This window comes from Geospiza fortis, unplaced genomic scaffold (assembly GCF_000277835.1).
Source record: "Geospiza fortis unplaced genomic scaffold, GeoFor_1.0 scaffold171, whole genome shotgun sequence".
In the NCBI taxonomy this organism is placed as follows: domain Eukaryota; kingdom Metazoa; phylum Chordata; class Aves; order Passeriformes; family Thraupidae; genus Geospiza; species Geospiza fortis.
In genome coordinates, this window is record NW_005054313.1 from 9,440,964 (window position 1) to 9,455,229 (window position 14,266).

The 14,266-nt window shown below is 44.9% G+C and overlaps 1 protein-coding gene across 1 annotated transcript in view; it reads right to left on the reverse strand.

Moving 5' to 3' along the window:
* PEAK1 (pseudopodium enriched atypical kinase 1) overlaps positions 1–14,266 on the reverse strand; it is a 61,976-nt gene that overhangs the window by 30,555 nt on the left and 17,155 nt on the right. The window contains 2 exon segments of the mRNA XM_014306530.2: positions 2,004–4,956; positions 4,959–5,187. Of these exon segments, the coding sequence (XP_014162005.2) occupies positions 2,004–4,956; positions 4,959–5,076 (3,071 nt within the window). The 5' untranslated portion in view covers positions 5,077–5,187.

Here is a 14,266-nt window from a genome sequence, read left to right on the forward strand (position 1 = left end):
AGGTCATCCATTCTCCTCTAAGCCTCTGCAGGCTTAACTGAACATTCTAAACATCTTTTTCATGCACATATTTTAGCCTGAATTACAGCTAACCTTGTACTAATACCTGGAGGGTTAACACAAAACAAGCAAAGCTTCTCATGGGTTATGCCTCCTGCTTGAGCAAAAATAGCATTTAGAAATCCTGATTCTCACCCACCAGGATATTAAAAACGAAAGCCAAACCCCTCAACAACAATAAAACCCTTCATTATGTGGCATTATAAGGTTTCACTTCGTCTCATTAACAACATTAAAAAGTATTAAAAACCCTAAATAACTCAAGGCACCAAGAATAAAAGAACTGAAGCATAAAGCCACCCACTGTCCAGTGCTCCCACAACTCAGCACCTCAGTGTACTTTCTTTGAAATTTGTAGACACCGGGGAACAATACTGTCAGAAATTCCAATTCTAACATTTGGGAAATTCCAGTTTTCACTGGGGAAAATTCTGAGATATGATTTTGACCAACATCCCTGTGACTTGGAGAAAACTGAAGAGTAAACATGCTTTTTGGAATGAGTGAATGAGAGATCAGTGACTCACTGCTTCCAAGAGGAAGGGCAGAAGGAGAACAGGACACATCCCAACAGCACCATCGCCAGGGCAGTGCAAGGATCCCTGGCAGGCTGCTCCTCTCACCACCCAGAGGCAGCTGCTCCCTCCTGCCCATCCCCTGCACCTCAGCCAGCTGCTGTGGCTGAGCAGTGACTGCCAAGCTCCTTCTCTCCTGGATCTCTGCCCTGGCTCACCAGAGCACAGGACCTGGGCACTGAGAGCTGGGATGGCACTGGAACCAAAATCAACCTCACTTTCTCTAGCTTGCCCCAGAGACAGGAGAGAGAAACCAGGTTCCTGTAAAGGAACAAACTCCTGAAATTCTTTAACTTGCCCTCTAAAGGCAGCTACTTCTCACCAATTCATTTAGGGCAAATCTAGAGACTGCACTATTCTGGCACATGTCTTGTATGGAGGAAGAAAACCAAGTGATTTTGCTTTAGGACAAGTGGCAGTCAGTTTATGGTAAGCTCTAACTAAGCTCACACAGAGATTTCTATTAGGTTAAAACTGTTTTTAGCTAAAAAACACTGCAGTTTTCTTGTACAGAATATGGAGAAAGAAAACTAAAAACCACTGTCATGATACATTTTCTGGGGCTCACACTTCACAAAATTTTTTATTTCCTCCCATTAGGTTGTTGTTATAATGAAATAAATAATTCAAGTTTGAGGCTACTTTGGAATTGGTTTGTGTAATAACATTGGAAGACAAATTCTAACACATCCACAGCTGTGGTCCAGCACTCAGGGAATTCTACTCTGCCCACATGACTGACTGCAACTGATGTGACCAGTTCTTGCTGGATCTAATACTGTGCCAGGGGACAAAGCACAGTCACTGCTAAAGGCCTTGCAACACAGACATAACACTATTTTGTAGGTACCCTAATTCTGTTACTACCTTTTTACAAGGTTTATTTTGAGAGCGCTGCAGTGATGCTGCAGTGTGGTTAATTAACATCTGTTGAATTCTTGGGCATGTGAGGTAAAGTTAGCACAACACCTTCCATGAGTCACAGGTCTTTTCATTTCTATTGTACTTCTCAATAGTTGCCTCCTATTTCTGCTGAGAAATTCTCAAGTTTCCCATAACACAGAAACACTTTCTTAAAGCAGAAATTCAAGAGAATGGATCTGATCCAATGGAACATGACTATTGTGACACATGAGTGAGCCTGCAAGACAAACTCTAAATATCAGGTACTGCTTCTAGTAAATGTTTTACATCTTTTCTGGTATCTAATATAGCAGAAAGATTTTAAAATACTCTCTAAGTTACCTAAAATAAATATACTTTGAAAAAATGGCGTTAATGTAATAAAACTCCTTAGTGTCTCCCTTTTCAGCAGCATATACAGGACAGCTCACAACAGAGTAAGCGACTAAAACAGCTGAGTGGTACCTGGGGATCTTCTTGGGAGCCTGAGGTGGTGAGGAATGGCTGGCTGTGATTTGTTCCAAGCTCTCTGGAGGCTTTTCCTGTGTTTCCCCCTTGTCCTTGGCCAGTGCCTCTGCGATGGCAGAGTCCAGCCCAGGCTGGGTTGGGAGCTCAGCCCGGGGCTCGGTCTGTGCGGGGTCACACCTGTACATGAACACGATCGAGGGCTTCTCGCTCGACTCCGACTTGGCCTCGCTGAACCACTGGTGCCGCTGCACTGGGGGCGGGGGGAGCATGTGGATCACAGTTCCATCCAGACCCACCAGCTTCCCCTTCTCCCTGTCCTTCTCCCTCTCCTCCTCATCGTCAGCTTTCCTGCGGCGGAAGAAGCTCTTGAACGATATCCAGCGCTTGGGTTTGGCATCGGGGCGCCGGCCCTCCGAGTGCAGGATGGATTCGGCTTCTGTGGACCTGGTGGGGCTGTTAGGTTTGGCCCAGTTGCTGAAATGCCTCTGCAGCAAGTTACTGGCATGGTAGGGAGAGGAGGTGGAGCGTGGAGGGGGGAATGGCGGGGCCTGCTCTGCCTGGGGACTGGTGGCACTCGGGGTGGCTCGCGCTGCCTTTGGAGAGGGAGCGGCAGCTGGCTGTGACAGCGGATCCTTCTGCATTTTAATGGCAGTGCTTTCCATCTTGGAGGACTCCACTTCAGGCTGTGATGTAAACAGAGATTTAGGTCGTACCAGGGTGTTTTTACTAGCATCTCCCTCAGGGGGTAAGGAATACAGTTCTTCTACGCTGCAGGACTTGGGAGCAGACTGAGGTGTCTCTGGAGGAGACTGTGGAGGCTGGATAGAAGCCACAATCTGTGAGAGCACCGTGCTCGCATTCTCTCTGCCACTGCCGCTGCCGACAGAACCCTCCGGGGTCACGTCAGCCTTTGCTGCAGGCTCTTGCATTGCCTTTTGAACTCTGGAGGGGGAGCTGTGGTCAGCACTGTGACTTCTCTGTGGGGATATCTGGCTTTTACCGAGGCAGCTGTTGAACTCTTGGACCTTCTGAGCCACAGAGCCCAGCCTGCACTCAGAGCTACTGGCTGCCCCCTTTGCTTGGGGCAACTCAGTGGATTTGCTGCCTATGGCTTCGGTGGCTTTACTTTCAGTTTCTATTTCTTCATAGGTATGGCTTATCACACTTGTAGTTTTATCTTTGACAGACAGCTCCCCAGTGGTCCCTAGAAAACTTTTATAGATTGCCAAGTTATCATATGCATTTGGATTGATTACAATGGGAACTTTAATAGCATTTTTGGAACTCCTAGCGTAAGTGGGCTCATCATGAATGATAATAGGGAAAGGTGGCATGCCAGCATTGTTGTAACTGTTGAATTTTATTTCAGACAAATTGGGAGACTTAACTGGGATGGTTTTCGAAGAAACGTTTGTAGCTGTAGGTGAAGTAGGAGCTGACTTGTGGCTTGTCTTCCTGGGAGGAACGGAAGGTCCTGAGCTGTTTCCAATCAGTTCCACCTTAGGTATCTTCTGTCTTGGACTAGTGCTGGAAGTCCACACTTCCTGGTATCTGATTGCGCTGGATTTTTTCAGATTGGCGTGTACACGTACAGGTGATGCTGCAGAGGATGCAATAGGTGTGGCTGGGGTTACTGGTGAGCTTGGGTTAGATGATGCCTTTTTGGTTTCTGAGGTTTCAGTCTGGTTCTCTTTACATTCACTGGTCATGGCAGCTGATACATCCACTACGGTGTATGGCTTGCACACTGGCTGTTCCATGTTCACCACCCTGTAAGGTTTAGCTTGCTCCTCCACAGGCACCAAATTAATAGTCACGGCTTGACCAGCAACATCTGAAGAACTTTTATTCTCCTGCATATCAGTCTGCACAGCAATTTTGCCATCCTTCTCCTCCAGGCGAAGTGCAAGGACCGCCTTGTGAGTTTCCTGACTTTTCAGAGCATTTCTGGGTGCTTTTGGCACGTCCTTCACTTGTTGATTGTCAGAAAGACTTTCATATTCTGGTTCAATCACTTTGAGGTCCTGAGGAGTGCTAGGAGACAACCCTCCATTACAGAGCTTCTGGGAAGAACTGCTGGTTGTCCCAGAACGAGACTCTTCTGTCAAAGAAGAATCAGGAGATGTAGAATCAGAAGATACCATGCTCTGCATGCTCTCTTGCCCATAAAGAATCACAGTCTCTTCCCCATAACCATTTAAAATTTCATCATAACTGTCGTCATAATCCACGGCACAGATCCGCTGCAGAGACTTGTTCCGAAGGGGCACAGTATTCCATTTTTTGTCAACACAGAACGGAACAGGAGACAGGGTGTTAGCTCTGAAATTAGCAAAGCGAGGCTGGCCCCTCATGCGGATTTCCATTGCTAACAACTCTTCATCACTTTCATCCCAGCTCTCGTGCTCTTCCTGCATGCTGCCAAAAAACGTGTCATCCTCACTCTCATCTCCACTAGACAACTCTGGGTAACAGAAACGTCCACCTTCATTACTTATGACTTCAGTGCTTCCACTCAGAATAACATGCTTACTCTGTGAGTCCTTCATTCCACCCACCATGCAGCTCGGAGGGATTTTCCTTTCTAAGGATCTTTTGTAACAATTGTTTATCCTTCCCAAGAAGCTTTCTCTCGCGTTTGTTTCATTCCCAGCGAGCTGAGGTGTGGTATCCAAACCCGCAATCTCCTTCAGAACTTCTGTCAGCCCATTATTATTGTTATTGGGTACCTTCCCCACGCCCTCGCTGCTGCCATAAGGCCTGTGAACATGGCTGTAACCTTCGATCTCCTCCTCATTGTTATTGTTCAGTGGTTTTTTGCTGAGCACCACCTTGTTGCGGTTCCAGCCCGCGGGCAGGGGTTTGTTCTCGCACTGCTCCAGCGTGACCAGCTCCCCGCAGAGCCCGTCTGCCACCATCATGGTGGGTTTCACTGCTATCGTCGGTTGGCATGGGAGAGCGGCTTCTTCTCTGACACCGGGGGGAACTGGTGCAAGCTCTTGGGCTTGAAGCAGTTCTTACATTCACCGGGTTTCCAGACGTGCTCAGTGAAAGTGTTGCAAGCAGACATTTTCCCAGAGCCCTGTGCCTGAAGCCCTGCTGCTCAGTGCATGGCAGGAGTCTCCTCCATGGGCTCTGCTCCGCTCACCCAGCACCGACACTTCCCAGAGCAGTGATCATGCTGCAAGAACACCAAACACAGAGAGGATGAGAATGGGGGAAAATCTGCTTGATCATTATATTTTTCACACTAGAGATAATGTGGAAGGGGCAAGTAGCCTTTTGCTGATGTCTTCATTTACAAAACTATATAACTGAAATGCAAAATCAAATTGCAACTATAATTCTTCTCATACATAAAGAATTAAAACTTTGGCAGCTAAGTCCTATGTTACTTAAAGCAGAGAGAGGGAAAAATGGCAATGACTGAGAATTTAGAGTAATTCTCTTGACTAGTTCAGGACCATTGACCTTTAATTTTGTCCAATAAAACAAATGCAGGAAGAGGATATAAACCCAAAGATTACCACACATTACGCTTTCACCGTAACTACTCAAACATGAGAGAGAAGAGCAAGAGTATGTTTACTCTCCTAAATGCAATTGAGATAATTTGTTCTAGTTTTGAATGTGAACAAGCTCAGCTTAAGTGAGAAAATGTGTTCAAGCAATCCCAAACTCTGCCATTTTAGCACTTTTTTCATCAGAGTCAAATGATAACTGGAGAGGTATTTTGGCTGAACAGATAGGCCGCTCTGATGTCCTGGAAAAGTCAGATAACAATACAGTGGAAATCTTTCTAGAAAGTCAGTGTTTTTTCTCCTTCTGCTTACCACAATGGCAATAAACCATTCTGATATCCTCAAAACAAAGCTAAGGATTTTTAGTCCCTGATTTGTTTCACATGTAGCTTTCCTACCTAACCCCTCCAGAAATAACAACTGAAGAAGAACTGAAAATCTCTTTCAAAGTGAATCTTTTTATTTCCTGGAACAATCAGCCTTAAGTAAAAATCAAACACGAATCTGCTGTGCTTTATAGTCACCAGAGTATCCAGGATTTGAGAGTTTCATGAATTAATGCCTGAAGATTTTAAGCCTTCTGAGCCAAATCCGCAAGTCTGTTCTCTTCGTCACTGTTGCATAACTCAAATTATCGGAGACATTTCACTGAGGGGAAAGGATCTCTATGTCCACTGCTACTTCTGTAAGCACAGGCACTGGCAATCAATAATGCTCTATCCTCAGAGGCCCTGTGGTGCAGATATCCCTGCTGCTCCCCCAGGTACACCGAGAGGGCAGGGCTGAGCCCCTGCAGGTCCAGCTGCAGCCCCCACAGAGCAGTGCTGGGAGCAGCACCAGGGAGGCTGCGCTGGAACTCTCAGGGCACCACTGCCTTTCATCAGCGTGGCAAACACAGGATCATGAGGAGAGCTGACACCAGGAGGGGTTTGTCAGTCTCCTCACGTCCTGCTCTGTGTTTTGGCAAGGGCTGGCCTGTGCTGGCAAAGCAACAGAGCAATCCTGATCCAACAGCAGATGGGGCTGAAGCCTAACTCTATTAGTGCCTGCAGACACAGCCGTGCTACCAGGGCTATCACATTTCATATGCTGACTAAATATGTTTCCAGACAAAGCTTTTTGCCAAAAAGCCACTGCCAAAAGCTTTCTCTGTATGACCTAAGAGATAGAAACTCTGCCAGACTGAGATCTGCCCAAACTTTCAGACTTTATCTTACATGTACAGAGTAAAATGCCTTTGTATGTTTCTTGATCTCTCTCAAGTTTTGTTGCTTCAACACTTTGCAAGGCCATATATTGTAAGCAGAAAAATTACATTAAGAAATAATTCTAGAACCAGAGAGAGAGCACGTACAAGAATTTTATACTCTGGTTAGCTCCCTCTTTTCATGTGTTTAACAAGCAGAAGGAGTAAAGTTACACTAATGGGAATCTAAACTAAATGCTTTCTTGAAAAATATATTTCTCCATCACATAAAAGCTTTGAGCAACCAATTTAAACAAAAGGTTAGTGCTTGTGTGTGGGTTTTAAAATTTACCCGTGTGATTCTGAAATTGCATAAGCTGCACTTGCTCTAGAATTCCATCACAAGGCAGGCAGCTTTAGGGTGTTCCAGGCATTTCCTGCCAGCAACAGGGGGGCACTGAGGAAGCTCTGCAGTGCCCACCTGCCTGGGGCTACATCCTGACGTGATGACACCACTGCCTGTGTCACAACTGTCACTCTCCTTTGCCCTGACACTGATGCTGGCACTTCCTCTAAGCCAGAGAAGGGTTACATTCAACCTGAGAATGGGAACTACAGGAAACTCAGCAGAACCACAGTTCTCCAGAGAGAGTAACAACTACAGCCCTGTCCTTCATCCCAGAACCCCCCCTCTGTGCCAGAGTGCTGCCTGCAGCAGTTCAGCTCAGCAAGCACATACCTGGAGATTGTGGAAATGCAGCTGTGGAACCTGGGCACGGTATATACAAGCCATGTGTAGATATCCCAGCTCCTTGGTCTCCAACAGCCAATAGAAGTGGTTTGAACACAGCCCTGACCCCAGGATGATTTGTGACAGTCTGGAACAGAAGAGCCACTGACTCCCTGGTCTGTGAACCCCAGCTGGGTTTGCAACTGGCTCGGGCACAGCAGGATGAGCAGTTCCTGTCACAGGCCCTGACACTGCCTGCAGCTGCACCACAGAGGAAACAGCCACCTTCCAACCAGAGGAAATGGATCTTAAGAAAACAACCAAAACAATTCCAACACTGTGCTACTTTTGTACTTTGAAATCAGAAGCACTCCTACGCTATTTCAAATTAAATTCACAGTGACCTTTATATGCTGAAGCAAGCATTTGCATTCTAAAAAAAAGTCAGTTTCTTCCTTGCTGGACAACTAAAAGCAATCATTCTGCTGCTTTTCTCTCCTTTAAAAAGAATTCCTTTTTCAACTACAGATTCTCTATCATGTGTGGTAATTATGGTGAGAGTAATTAGGAGTGATAAGAGAAATGAAATCTTTCAGCAGGCTGCTGCTTCCATGGCTGTCACCAGCTGCAGCTTGGCAGGGGGCAGCAGAGGCCATCGAAGGGACTGCAAATGCACACAAAGACAAGGAAAAAATCACCCTGACATTGCTGGATTCCTGCACTACCTCCAAAACAAAGCAGGGCAACGAGAGATCCAGGCAGTCACACCTCAGAGCTCTCCAGCTGCAGGTGACCTGGTGTCTTTTCTTCCCTACCTTCCCTGCTTCCACTGACACTCCACGTGCCTGCTAAGGAACAGAAATGTGCACCCTGCAGAGCTCCTGGCTCTTCTGAAATGAGTAGTTCAGATGACAAACCTTATTTGAAGATGCTCAATCCACGCAAAATCAAGGCAATGACAAGATGTTACTTACAAAACAGCATCAGATTTGCAAAGAAAAGTATTAATAGCAAATATGTGACATCAACAGTCTGCATTTCATCCCTGTATCTCAAAGCCTTTTATGTAAGTTGGTAAACAGAACTATTCACAATTTATAGAGGGAACCACTGCAGTGCAGTGACGTTAAGGAACTAAAATTCACCCAGTGAGTCAGTGTCAGGAGCAAGCACAGACAGACAACTTCTGCTCCCAACAGCAGATCGTGACACTTCATTCACTAAATGGTTGAGTCAGCACAGATTATTTATCAACCTTAAAGGTCAAATCATTCTTTGTGTACGTGAGACTATTGCCCCTCATTCCAGCAGGTACACAGCTGTGCACAGGAGGGCTCAGCCTGGCCCTGCTGAGTTGGTATCAAGCAGTCAGGAAGGCAAAAGCATATTTCAGTTTTCAGGTCAGAGGGAGAAGATGACAGATTTGGAGTTGCAGTGCAAAGATGAAGCAGGGATCAGCTGAGATACCCTCGTGTCAGGAAGCTTGCAGAGCAATGCAGAAATGTCTCTGTGGAGCTTTTATTTGTTGACATCATCTTTGCTGAGTGCATGAAGATAGTAATAAACATGCATTTCAGGCATTTTGCCTTTGTTCTAGGCAATTTCAGGCTGGCAGGTCTCCTTTGGATGCATGCTGGCTGAATCACAATGAAGGCCTTCTCCAGTAATACTTTATACTAAAATAATCCAATTAAAAAGAACTTAATTGGTGTGCAACATTCCCTACAATTTCAACATTTTAAAAATGAATAGTCTCTGTAAGTACCAGATGGTGACACGCACTAATTAATCAGGCCTGCTCAATGAAGAGCATATGAAAATGAATGCACCTATTAGACATGTGCTTGCAATGCTGTGTGCTGCAGAAATCTCCCCCTCCTGAGCTGGGACCAGCACCCTCTGGTCTCCTCTGGGATCACCACATCCTGGCACAGGTTTCCTTTGGTTCATCCTCCTCCAGGGAAAACCCATTTACCTTTAGTGCTGCTGGCCCTGACAATGGGGCTGCAATTTTTATGCTGCAGAATAAACTGCATTGATCAGCCTTCTTGGGCACCAGTCCAGTCAGGGCTGCTGCACAACCACAAACCTCTCCCCACTGCCAGGCCTGTCCTCAGACTGAAAAAATCAGCAGTGGGAATTCAACCTGGGCTTCCTATATGGGAGTGCCCAAAGGCCACAAAACCACCACGGCTTTGTGGTTTGTCTGAACCACTTAGAGGCATCTGGACAGTCACTGATCATCATAAACAACAGTGCAGGTCTCACACAGCAGGGAAAAAGGGATGGCTAATCTCTGCCAGGATGTGATTTCTGTTTCTTTTAAATTTTAATGCAATCATAAACATTTTAAGAGACTGTTTTAAAACCCGAGCCTTGTGCAGGTCCTGCCTGTGGGGCAGTGGCTGTGGGAATGCTCCCAGGGAGTGTCCAGCACTCCCCTCACTCAGCCTGTGCCAGGAAAAGCCATGGAACTAAAGAATGCAAGAAGCACTATGGGCTGGCACTACTTTCTCCCACAGTGAAGGATATTTGCTAAATATCAGCTCACTGCAGTACCAAGCCAGAGCTCTTACTCTGGCAGAGAGCACAGATGGACATTTCCATAAATGCTGGGCATTACCACTTTTGTTAAAAAAGAAGTTTTATCTTGCTGCAGATAGTTTTTTTTTTTCCTGTTATAATGTTTCCCACTGTATTTTCTCTCCTTTAAAAAGAGCTCAAAAATATGGGATTTTTTTTCCTCCCTAAAACTTGCAAGGATAAAACCTGATGGAAATAACCAACGAACTGGAGAAAAAACCTGCCCAGGGCTAGACAATCTGTGATGCTTCAGAAGAAAACAGGCATTTCTTTGCAATTTACCTAACCCAAAGAGATAATGCCACAGAGCAAGGAAAAGGCAAGGAATATCCTCGGGATGTGCCCAGGTACTCTGAATGGATTCTGCATCACCACACTGGAACACACAGAGCTGTAATAAGGCCAAGCTCTGCCCTTTGGTGCTAAGGGGCCAGCCAAGGCAGGTATTTGAAAAGGGATTCTTATGTGTTCCAATAATAAGAATTCTTGGCATTCTAAACTGGAGATTTTTTTTTCCTTTTGGAAAAAGAAATCATAATTTAGCATTAATAAAATTTTAAATTTATTTGGTCCATTTAGACATATATAAATTCTTATAATGATGATCACTCAGACACAGCAGTACAGTATATTCTTTAGGAATACTTTTTTATTTACATGGAAAATTGATTTTATTTTCTACTTTTAAAAAAATGAGGTAAGCCAAACTACAAATTGTTTGCTTTCTGAAAATGGCTGTGCAACATTTTAAGATTTAGCAGCAAATTATGGATGTATATATCAGCTGACAGGAAAAAAAGCACAATAATTATAATTTCAGAAAAGCATCCTCAATTCCAGTGCATTTCAGTTTCTCCCTACTTTATTTAAGGAAAACTATGAGAATTAAGCCCTTCACAGCATTTTAGAAGTGCACCTGTATGAGTGTATCTTGACCAATCTAATTATCTTTGATTTACCCTTCCTGGGCTCACTTGAAATTCTGCCCTTTGATCTTTTTCCTTTTGTTTAAGCACATGCAAACACTCGTGGAGATGAATGAACTTTACCAAACCTCTCCAGAAGCTGCTCACAATAAACAAAAAAGCAATACCTGAGAAACATTATAGTGCTCTTATAGTCAGAGACCTGGGAACAGCTGTGGTTATCCTGTGCTGAGCACAGCTGGAGAAGGAAAACAGTCTGGATCACCACTGGATTGTGGAGTCCAGCAATTCTGCAACTTCTGTTTGCTTCAGCCTCTCTCCCTTGCTCTCCTGCACCCTGGCTCCAGAGATCTGACTCCTGAACACCTGAGGCAGCAAAACCCACAAGTGCCAACCCCCAAAATGCCCCCTAACCCCCATTTCAGTTTACCAAATAACTTGTGGATAGCAAAATACAAAGCAGCATTGGAAAGGATGGGCAAGAAGTGACTAAACAGGAACCAAAGGCACAGGGAAGTGTCAGGGCAGGTAACTCAAGAGGGAGGGGCTGGCTCACAGCCCGGGCAGGACCAGCTACAACACCGAGGCTGCAGCACAGGGGGCATCTTCCAGTGGTCCCAGTCCCCCCTGGGAACCTTAGGAGTCATTAAATAAAGACTTGGCAGGATTAAGTTTAAAAATAAACTGCCACGAGCCATTACAAAAAAATGAGGTATTAAAAATAACCCATAAATTACAGCAACAGCACAGCAGGGCTGGACTGTGCAGAGCCAAAAATTGTGGAGAAATTCAGGAGCCAGGTGGCTGAGCTGTGCAAAATTACAGTCCCTTATCAGGACCAGGCATCAGTACAGCACATGAGCACATGGTGAAGGGACCTGCTCTTCATCATTTCTGGGAAGGAAACCTGCTCTTCCTACTAAACCATGAACCAATGGGCAAAAGAGAAATGGCACAATTATATTTTAAGCTTTTAAGAAGTTCTCTCCAATTCCTAATGGCAGGGCATGCAAATGGTGTCTCAGCAAAGGCCAAGCAACCAGCAGATTACATGCTTTCTGTGTGAGAAAATCAATGACATGATTTACTGAGTATTGCACTCAGTTCTATTTATGACTTCTCAGGAAGAAATGCTGCATAAAACAGCCACAAAAATATTTTAATATGGAAAGCTTTTCATCCCTTCAGTGAAACAAAAAGATTAGGATAGTTTAGTTCAGAATTGAAACAAATAAAATAATGTAATGGTATATTAAATGATCTGTCACATAAAGAAGACAGACTGGGTGTTCCCTTTTAGTGTCTATCTCAAAAAAAAAAAGCAATAAACCCAATGCAGCATATTTACATCTCCAAAAAGAAAATTATTCCACATAAAACACTTCCTGAAAGAAGCTGGCACTGAGATCAAGGGGTCAGTGGATTCAGAGGAACAAGCAGACATTTATACATGGGATGAGCCATGACAGTTGTACAAGGTGGGGTGAACTCAAAGCTCCCAATTTCAGAGTCTGAAAGCAGCATTAACCCTTTCAGTGGAGAAGAGGATTTGCTCATTAGCAGATTGTTCCCGTGGAGCAGTCTGGGCAGGGTGAGGACAGGCACTGCTGGGGGCTGGGGCTGACTGCTCCTCCTACCAGATCCTGCTTTGCTGTGGTTTCAGCTTGAGCCAGCAAAATCACCCCAGGGTGCAGGAGCACTGAGATGCCACCATCTCCCAGGTAAGGTCAGGCCTTGCTCTCCTCCTCCCACACTCTGTCACTCTGTCCCAGACTTGTCACTCAGTCCTGGGCCATCCCATTTGTACCTTTTGTGACTTCATGTTTGACGCTGTCAGGGGCCTGGGCCAAGGGGCTGTGCCACACCCACAGGTCCTGCAGGACAAACCCACAGCCACAGCCAGGCCAGGCAGTGGGAATCAGCCAGGTGAGGAGGCCAGGTGGAAAGAGATTACTAAACATTAGTACTGTTTGAAGCTTGGCACACTACAGGCTAGAAAAATCAGGGTAAGGTTACAGAGGAATGATAGAAGAGGGATTTTTCTTTAAAAATAACCTAATCAATTTAACTTTTAAAGACACATACATTACTATTTTATGGTGGAAAACAGAAATAAAAATAACCCCTATACTGCTGTCTCATTCACTATGTGGTAGAGCAATGCCTGGAAAGGGCCTGAATCTTTGTAAAAACTCCTCCAGTTTTCCATTCCACAGCAACCATCTCCTCCCCCTGCCATCTGCTTGGTGCACTCATTTTGCCTCATTCCTCACATCTATGATCAAAGACAGACATTCTAATTTGAGGGCCTCTTTGATAATCTTGAGAAACTAGCTACAGGTAATTTTTTGACCATCAAAGCTGGTTCCAGCAGCTTACTCTCACTCAGGCTACTCTTCTAATTAGGGTGTCATTTATTCATCCCAACAAGCTACTTCACCAAGCAAGATGAATGCAAGAAATTTTAATCTGCAGTCGTAAGCCAGAGCAATGAAATGAATGATGAGCTCCAAGTCAAAAGGTTAAAGATATTAATGTTTACTAGTGTTGAAGTTTACAACAGATAATTTCTTTGCTTATTCTACTTATGCTTTGCCTAAAATCCATTCCCATAAAATGGCAAGCCACTGCCGATAAGAATGTTATTAGGGATAAAAAGCACCAGCATAGATGAAATTCAGAAAAGGAATTAGGAGGTACTGGCATTGGATGCTTTTAGCATACATAATAAGAATTGACTTTTTCCTTATTCTGATGATTAAGTGTTGTGCCTGCCAGCCCACAACACCCCAGTGTTCCAGGCACATCGCGGGGGCTCTGTGTGCAGCCCTTTCCCTCCATGGGGACAGAAAAGGACTAACAGCCAACCCAGGGTATCCCACAGTCAGCTTTTTAGCCTACCAAAAGAGAAAAGATGTAGGGCGGGAAAAAACCCCCAGCAAAACCTCAGGAATTTATTTTAATTCCCAAAATCTGATTCCATACTTTAAAATAATCCACACATGGAAAACTATGCAGTGAAGGCATCATTAAATACAATCAAGGACAGAATCAGAAAGGAAATGCAACAGAAATCCTGTGTTAGTTTTTATCTTTACAGTCAATGACTGGTTTTTGCAGCTGGGGAATTTGCTCAATTTACTCCATGAGAAAAGAAATAGCCTGCATTTTCACAGACAGATGTTTATACCTATCAAGTGTGTAAACCACTATAATTTTTAGCCAGTGCTGAAGGAGGAGTAAGGGGAAGCACGAACCTGAGCGGGCTGCTCCACGCAGGAAATCGCTGCCCTCGCTGCCCCTGTGCACCGGGG